Genomic DNA, 9,124 nt, shown 5'->3' with positions numbered 1-9,124 from the left:
TTTTCTAGAACGTTACCTAAGGCACAAACCTTGCTCTAGGAAAAAAGTGCCCATTGTTTCATATTTCACGTCTCTGCAATCAGGATGCAACGCCCGCCCGCGGCATGTCTCAACACAGCCGCCAGGCGGCGCCAACGGGGCAGTGAGTGGAGGAGGGAACTGCCCCGCAAAGGAACACTGCGGCTTCCTATGTGAGAGGGAGCTGGCGCCCTGAGTACAGCAACGGCACAACGCGGAACTGAGCCTACGGTGCTGACGACACACCGGACACCGCTCTAAGTGCTCTGTGTGCTAATTCATCCAGGCCTCCAACCTGCTAGCAGCTGCTCTCGCCAGCATCCACTCTATGGACACGAAATCGGAGACCCAGCGAGGCTGGGCGGCTCGCCCTGGGGCACACAGCCAGAGGACAAACGTTACATTCACCTGTGCTACATCTGGCTGGGCTCCAGGCACGCGCTCATCCTGGGGACCAGACCCTTTCAGCTTTTGCACTGTATGAACAGGCAAGGTGAGGAGGTGAATTAACAGCTGTCAGAGCAGCTGCTGTCGGCGAAGGTGCTGGGGAATGGGCTCTGTCATCACCGCAGCCGCGGCAGCGACGTAGCCGCAATCGGCCTCCAGTGACCGTGAAGGGCAGGTTCCACCAAACCCATAACCGTAAAGGGTCGAGACGGCTGACACCGAACCGCACCTAAGTACTCACGCTTTATGAAAGCTCGCCGACACGCCACCCTTTAAAACGTGCCATCGCCTACTCCACTGCAGCAGAAGACAGCAGAAGTTAACACTAGCACAGCATTTCCTTAAACCGGGACAAACTACGACTTCCAGCTTGGAACTTGGGCTGTGACTCAGCGCTCCGTTTGGTGGCAACGAAAGTGTAGACAGAACATCAAAGAGAAAAGGACACAGCTTAGAGTGCTGTGTGTGCGCACGAAAGCGATGAGGGACAACAGAAAACGCTACGTCACGGGGGAACGTTTGTGTCCCCCCGAAATGGAATGTTGAAGCCCTAGGTCCCACCACCACATGAGGGAACTGGGATCAGAAGCAGCGATAACGACAACGTCCCCACGGGGGATCAGTGTCCCCACGGGGGATCAGTGCCCCCACTGGCACCGCCTCGCTCCGCCCAGCGAGCGGGACCAACGAGGCCCGTCGGGTCCTCCAGGCACAGCTCGAGGGGCTCCCGCGACGACGGTGAGTGCGAACTGTGAGGTGGGAGACGGAAACACATCGCAGTTTCTCTTCCCAACTGGACAGAGAAACTCCCAGTGGAGGAAAACGTAGGTGCTGTCACGCCTTTGCTAATTCTTCAATTTCTCCTAACACCTTGGATCTCCGAGGCCACCGATGAAATGATTAACAAGTCCGAAACAAAACGAAATTACAAGAAAGTGCGGTGTGCGCGTGGAGAAGGCCCGGCACCTACCTGTCACCTTTCTGCACGCCCATGGGGATGCAGTAGTTCAGTTCCAGCCGGGCGATGTTGCCGAGCCGTAGAACGATGCCAGCTCCGTAGGACCAGCGGATGCACTCGGCCAGTTTACGAATATGCGCTTTGGGGCCCTCCCCTGAAACGAGAACCGGGGGTGTGACCAACGGTGTGTGGCCCCTGTCCCTCAGAGCTGTCCTCAGGCAAGCCCTGGCTCTCTCACTTGCTGTGTGCCCTACGGGAATTTTTAAAGCCGGGCCTAGATATTCAAAGAGAATGAGAAAGCCACGCCTTCTCATTCTCTGGACCTGTCACATTCTACTCCTTTGCCCCATCTCGACCCCCCAGGATGCCCCATACCAAGCTGTGGTGTGAGGGCCTTGTCTTCTGTGACACGCCCCAGACACCCCTTCACATCCCGCTGGCTGGACACGTCTGCTGCGGGTCCCCTCTGGCCCTGAGCGCCTCGAGGACAGGGCCAAACCACACTCAGCTCCGGGGCTTAATGACCGGCAGAGAGCAGGTGCCCAGGAAATGTTTGCTGAGTAAATAATAAATTTTTCTCTGCAAGACAGCCTTCAGTGATGATTCTTCAAGCATGCTTCATTGATTCAACCAACAATTTATTCTGGGCACTGTATCAGGTGTCCTAGGAATTGTTTTAAGTAAGGTGCAGCCCCTAGATTTAAAGATGACGTGATCTAAAAAGACAGACACTCTTCGGGTACTGTGCTTTTAAATATGAGGTCAACCATAACGCTTTCTAATAGTCCAGGGCTTACCATAGTTGAGGTTGCAGAGATTTCCCGCGTTGAGAAAAAAGTGAGTCCTGAAGAGCTCCCCAAAGCCGCCTTGGCCCGGCCGGAAGGGCAGCGGGGTGTACAGGTGCAGGCCGCCGGCCCAGTACGCCTCTCCGCCCAGGTAGTCCCCTGAGCAAAGACAAAACACGGTCTCACAACTTTAAAGTCGCATCGACGCCGCACGACGTACACCAGCGAGACGTGTGCTCTGTGCGCAACACACTGGGCTCTGGGTCGCGGCTCTTCAACCCCGGCCGCTGGCAGCCTCATTTTAAACAGCCTTTCTTTTTTTTCCTGGTTTATTTTATACTTTGCCTTAACCGGGGGAAAAAAAAAGGGCTAGTGTAGTTTAGAAAAGAATGAAATCAGAAATTCATCACGTTTGTAAAATGCTTGAAATAAAACAAGTGAACTCATGGAAACCCCCTTTTCCACAATTGCCGATTACCAGATCACTTCTACCTGGCAGAGGAAATGCGCCTCTCTGCCCAAACTCCAAGGCCGCGTGCGACCCAGACAAAACGCGGACCGTGTCTCCGCGCTTCCTGGAAGTGGCCGCGCACACCATTCAGCAAAACACACATCGTGTCCACTACTCACTCCAAGGAAACTGTTCCAGCTCCACATCTGCAAAGAGGCTGTGTGCCCTTTGTAATTTAATCGCCATTAAAGGTTCATGGCCACTGGGGTCGTGACTGCCCCCCGAGAATGCACATGCGCTGTTTCTGAAAATGCTCCTACCCATTCCATCTTAACTACAAATGGCATAATGTTAAAGTGATACCAATCCCTGAACTATCTACACCTTCTGCAAAATACTACTTACGAATTGTCTTAGTACCCTTAATACAAAATGACAGACCACAAACAAGAAAAACGGGTTGTCTCCACGATTAACCTCGCGGGATCAACTGCTTATTTACGTAGAGACTCCGGAATCTCCTAAGTCCCTTTTAATCCTGAAGTTCTAGAGGAAACAGGGAATGGGCAGATGACACGAGGTCAGCTGTGTTTGCTTTCGGTTTCCTGGCAGCCGCCCGTCTTTTTTCACCCGATCGTTAACAGTAACATACTTGGTGCAGAAAATCTGAGAAATACAGACAAGGAAAAGAATAAAAAAATCTCTAATTCCTACCATTCAGAGAGAACCAGCTAATACCCTGGTATCTCTGGTCCAGTGAATTATAATGAATAATTATAAATAAGAAAATAAAATGTGAGTCATTTTACATATATAGCTTTCGGTCCTGCTTTTTTTAGTTTGACATGTTGGAACACTTTCCTCTAATACTTCATATTATATGCAAATGTGATTTGCTGCCAGCCTGAATAATCATACATATAATAATATAACGTCTTTTCTCGACTACTGTCATCATATTGGTGTCCAACGTCTTGAGAGCGGCCATTAAGCTGTGACAAATTTCCTTGTCCACACACATTTCAAACCCTGTCTTGATGCATAACACGCAGGTAGGAAAGCACACACGGCCTAAGTGCCCAGCTCAGTCCTTTCTGCGCAGACACGCCACGCACCGAGCACCCGGAGGGAGAGGCAGGCATGTGCCGGCCCCGGAGGGCCACGTTCCCCTTCCTAATCACGACCCTGCACCCGCGCCGGGCACGCCCACTGCACTGCTGCCCCCTGCACGTGCGTGGAGCAGACAGCACGCGCCGCCCGGATCTGGCTCTTCGATCCGCACGTTTCTGAGGCCGGTTCCTGGCGTCATTCAGCCAGTGACTGACCTGTGCATCCTCGTTGCCGTGGAACATCCCACAGGGTGAAGACACCCGACCATTTTACTGCTGATGGGCATTTGGGTTTCTGGATTCCAGTTTGGGGCTATTATTACAAGTCCTTGAACATATATATTTTAGGCTCTTGATACATACTGGCAAATTGCTTGTCTAAAGTTACAGCAATTTACATTCTTATCCATAGAATCCTACCAATGGCCCATTTTATAGCAAATTAAGTGGAATATCATTGTGTTTTAATTTTCAAGCAAGTGTAAGACTCCTAAACTTTTATATAGTCACTATATGATACATACTTGCTTATAATGAAAAAGACTATCTATAAATTACTTTTCTTAAAAAATGACATGCAAATAAAGTACTATAAAAACAAGTTAAAAAATATATTTTGTACAAAAATTATGCATGGGGTAATCGTTATTTGTAATAATATAAAATGGAAGCAACAAAGATATTAAAAAAAACAAAAATTAGGGCAAAATATTTGAAAATGGAAATGCATCCATTTAAATGATGTTTTTGAAGTTTTTCATAACATGTAGAGATACTTCTGATATGTCAAGTGTTCAAGAGGGTTGCAGGAAACAGGAATTCTCACTGCTGGAGATTATGACTGAGAAAAGCTTTCCAGAGAACAACACAAAGTCTTAAAAATATTCAAAATCCTTTGACCCAGCAATTCCACATCTGTAACATTATATGATAAAGTAAAACTTACGGATGAGTACGAAGGTTCCATTAGGTTCCTCACTGAGACATTGTTTTACAATCATAAAAAAAAGAAAATGGTCTAAGTTTCTAAAACTTGGGGTTGGTTTAAAAGATTACGGCACGGCAGTAAGATGAAACATGCAGCCATCAACGACGGCAAGGTTTTTCTCTCTCCGATCCACTGCTGGTGGGAATCCAAAATGTTTCAGCCATTCTGGAAGTCAGTCTGGCTGGTTCTTACATATGACTCGGCAATCGTGTACCTTGGTTTTCTCCCAAATGAACTGAAACTTTATGTACAAACGAAACCCTGCACATGAACGTTTATATCGGCTTTACTCATAATAGCCGAAAACTGGGTGTCCGGAAACCAACATGACCTTTAACAGGTCAACAACCAAACTGTGGTATATTAGATTATTATTTATTATGTTATATGGAATATTATTTAGCAAAAAAAAGATATGAGCAAATGAGCTATAAAAAAACTTGGAGGAAACTTAAATGCACATTGCTTCGTCAAAGAAGCCAGTCGGAAGAGGGCACACACTCTGACATTCTGGAAAAGGCAAAACTATGCAGATAAGAAGAAGTCCGGTGTGTGTCAGGAACTGGGGGGAGATGGAGGGATGTGGATTTTTAGGGTGGCGAAACTTCTGTATGACCCTGTAATGGCAGCTGCATACCATCACACATTTGTCACACCCACAGAACTACACTGCCCAGAGCGAACCCCAGCGTGCACTGCAGGATTCAGTTACTAATAATAATGCATCAACATTGACTCATCAACTGTGCCAAGCATAACGCACGATGCAACATGTCACCAAGAGAGGGCACCGTGGGGCACATGGGAACAGCTTTCTGCTCTACTTTTCTGTAAACCTAAAACTGCTCTCAAAAATAACTAACATTAATTAATTTTTAAAAATTATAGCATGTCGATAAGATAAAACAAGCAGCAATTAAAAATGATTCAGTACTTATTCCAATAAACACCTTTTCCCCGTAACGTTATTGTGGGGTGGCGGGGAAAACAGGTTACAAAACAGCATGGAAACAAAACGGACCCCGAGTACAAAGCTACGCATGCCTGAACCAAACGCTCACGCATGTCATCGCCGGTACGGGATCGCCAGCCGCCGCCGTGCATTTTGTAAGGCACAAACTGTGTCTTCTCCCTTTTCTACAATTCGCTCAGCATATACCCTTCCACGCCTGTGACGTGATGCCACGGCGGTGACGCATGGGCAGCCCTTATTTAGGAATTGCAAAAACAAACGCGCGCTTTTGAACGATGAGATGTGACCCTAACTTCGACGTGGCAGTGCCGTAGGGGAGGACAGACCTTCACTCTGTGGCCCAACGCTGTGCATGCTGAAGCCGCGCACGCTTGTCGGTCCCCCGAGGTAAAACCTGGAACGGAACGGCAGAAGTCAGGGCAAGGCCATCGGAGGAAGTCTGCGTGACACAACGGAAGCACGGGGAGCGTGCAGTCGGGCTCACGCCAGCGTTGCGTCGCTGACGACACCGTCACGTGCGGGAACGCTTCAGGAGCGGAAGACACACAGGAGCGTGGGCAACATCGCAAAAGCCGAATCTCGTTCTCTTTAATACCTACATAGTTTTCTTTGTAACAGTTGTGTCTGAATTTAATAATTTCCCTACTGGCAGCTTGAGAATTTGTGCTTTTACTGACAATGCTACCTACGATGGACATCCTTACACACAAATCTTTGTACACTTATTATAAATGTATTTCTGTAAATCAGATTTATGGAGGCCAAACTGTCAGGTCCCAGAGTTTAGAAATTAAAGGTTTTCATACTTCCCAAGTGCCATCCCGAAAGGCTGAACTAGTTTAAGCTAAACTTCGTTTTAACTAATGCGAGGCTGAAGAAAGAGCTTCTTGCCCTCAAGAACGATTATCAGTATTTCAGAGCAACAAGGACATCCCCACAGCCTGCTGCCAGGAACGTAAACTGCTGCCGGCTTTCTAAAACGGAGGCTCCAGCAATCTCCCTTATGAGCCTTAAAAATGTTCCTGTGCGTTTGAGATGGTAATTCCACATTTAAGAACCTCTTGTCAGAAGATAAAATGAACAAAAATTATTTACAAAGTCATATTCTTCAGAGTGTTATTTACGTGCAAATAGCGAAACATTAAAATGCTGCTTATGAAAAATTTCTGATGACGTGGGGAATGGTTTACTCCATAATTTCTTCAAAACTTTTTAAAAAGCAGGGAGGGCACAAATCTGTACACAAGATACAGCATATTAACCATTTAATATAGATGCATATGTAAATTAATACGTATATTCACATACATGAACACCCACCCACGGAAATAAACTAAAATAGACTAAAAGGAAGTAATCCCAAATGTCGACCCACTTATCACTGAGCAAAACTTTTTTTACTTCCCTAAGTGTTTCTCTATTTTTATATTTCCGCAATACGTATGAATTGTATTTTTTCATACTGAAAAGAGGATATAAATTTTTTAATATAATAAAGTAAGTTAACATCCTCATAAAAGGCAAAAAATGTTAAGTTTGAGATAGGCTAGGTATTTTGAAAATAACTTAGACATAAAAACGAAAATAAAGCGGAAATATTCGCTCTCTTAAATAAACTTCTCTAAAATATCTTACAAGAAACCAACCTAAAAGAACTGCAAATGACCCATTCATTTATTATTACTCACCTATCAGCAATACTGGATGGTTTATCACCAATGGGTACCAGCATTCCACCCCAGAGAGATGTTGAGAAAACCTATCGAAATATAAACAGGCATTTCTTTCATTCCGATGAGCATTCGCAGATAGGAAACACACCTGAGTCTGGTCACTGGTCACGTGCTGAGCCGAGGGGAGCGGGGGGCGGGTTAGGGCTACAGGAGAAACCAGGCTCGTGCACTTGAAGTACAGTTCAAAGTGTTTTGTGGATACTTAAAACACTTACAACTCTAAATTCCAAATAAAGGCATACCAAACACGAGCAAGGAACAAGCCAAACGCAAGCAGGGCATGGCTCCCGTTCAGGCACAGGGAAGCTCCCTCCCTCTTCCACGAGAAGGCAGGCCCAGCGGGACCAGCCACGGCCTGACTGGGTGTGGAGGGGAGACGGGGGCCAGACAACGGATTCTGCACCTGCTCAGGCCGCTAGGACTTGGTCTCAGAGCAATGAGGATTAAGGACACATGGCATCGCAGATGAAAGCAGGCAGAGGCTACAGTGCTCCTACAACTGAGAAATGCAAGAGACAAGCAGCTTCCAATCCAACCCTCACGGACAGAGCCCCTCTCTAACAGACCGGAGGCAGTGACCTAATCTTAGATCAGGGTCCAGCCTTCACGCCTAAGTGGCGCACAGCAAGCTATAAACCGCAGCGAGCTCTCTGGGCCACCTCGCCCCGCATCTTTATCACATGGGCCCCCGCATCTCCTGAGCTCGCTTCCACGTTTCTGCTCATCTCATGTCCTCTCTAACTTGCAAATTCCTATGTCCTTTGAAGCTGCTCACGTGTCTTTTTAGAGCATCAGTTGGAAGGATTACAGGAGAAAACTGGGGCAGAGAGTGGGCAGCGCTGCCGATCTAAGCAGCCCATTCTGATAACGCGGCTCCTTGTGCAACAGCATTCGGGAAACATCCACTCTGAGCCTGGTGCCTGACAGATGCTACAGGGTAAGGCGAGGGGCCGGGGCTCGGCGTGCTCCCGGAGACAGCTCCCCTCACCCGCCCACGCGCTCTGGACCAGAGCAGAAAGGGAACCAGAGACGGCCCACCCTCGGAGGGCAGCCACCCTGGCAGGACGGGCAGGGCCCACAGGGCTCACACGTCGCAGTGAGATGGCCTTGATGCCACCCTCAGCAGGACGGAAGGGGAGGGAGTCAGAGCTCCTAGTTTCCTGGCGAACCTGCCCTCCTCCCCAGTGCTCGCTCGGCCTGAGAGCAGCCGGGATGGGGCGCTAATCAGAACTCCTTCCCCATCAGAACAGGCCCAGCCTGCCCCCCATCCCCGCTGCCCTTGGCTCCCAGTCACCCCCCAGCACCAACTCCCTAACCCTTCAACATCAGCGGGCCTTCCAAATCCCCTGTCCCGGGCCTGGCCCTCTCGTCCCTACGGCCCTCCTTACCAGCTGAGTTCCCGCGGCCCATCACCAGCACTCACCTGCCTGTCCCCACCTCACCTGCATCTCTCACCTGGCACCACCCCAGACCTGGTAACACCACCCCTCCCTCAGCTGTGCCCGCCATCATGCCGGCAGCTCCTCTGAAATGGGACTCTAACCCCGACTGGCCCTCAGAGGCGCCCAGGTGCTCCTGCCCACTGGCCTGTGGGGACTCCACGCTGGGCACTGTCCCTCCCTCTGCCACCTCCACTGGGAACCCCCACTGGCAACAGGAGCG

The 9,124-nt window shown here is 48.8% G+C and overlaps 1 protein-coding gene across 1 annotated transcript in view; it reads right to left on the bottom strand.

The window, feature by feature from the left end:
- SAMM50 (SAMM50 sorting and assembly machinery component) overlaps positions 1-9,124 on the bottom strand; it is a 28,320-nt gene that overhangs the window by 1,945 nt on the left and 17,251 nt on the right. The window contains exons 11-14 of the mRNA XM_023524840.1: positions 7,418-7,488; positions 6,056-6,123; positions 2,221-2,367; positions 1,436-1,577 (exon numbers count right to left, since the gene is read on the bottom strand). Coding sequence (XP_023380608.1) covers positions 1,436-1,577; positions 2,221-2,367; positions 6,056-6,123; positions 7,418-7,488 — 428 coding nt within the window. The remainder of the gene's footprint in view (positions 1-1,435; positions 1,578-2,220; positions 2,368-6,055; positions 6,124-7,417; positions 7,489-9,124) is intronic.

Source organism: Pteropus vampyrus, unplaced genomic scaffold (genome assembly GCF_000151845.1).
Source record: "Pteropus vampyrus isolate Shadow unplaced genomic scaffold, Pvam_2.0 Scaffold499, whole genome shotgun sequence".
NCBI lineage: Eukaryota > Metazoa > Chordata > Mammalia > Chiroptera > Pteropodidae > Pteropus > Pteropus vampyrus.
The sequence above is the reverse complement of the archived record's forward strand: the minus strand, read 5'-3'. Positions and strand labels throughout refer to the sequence as shown.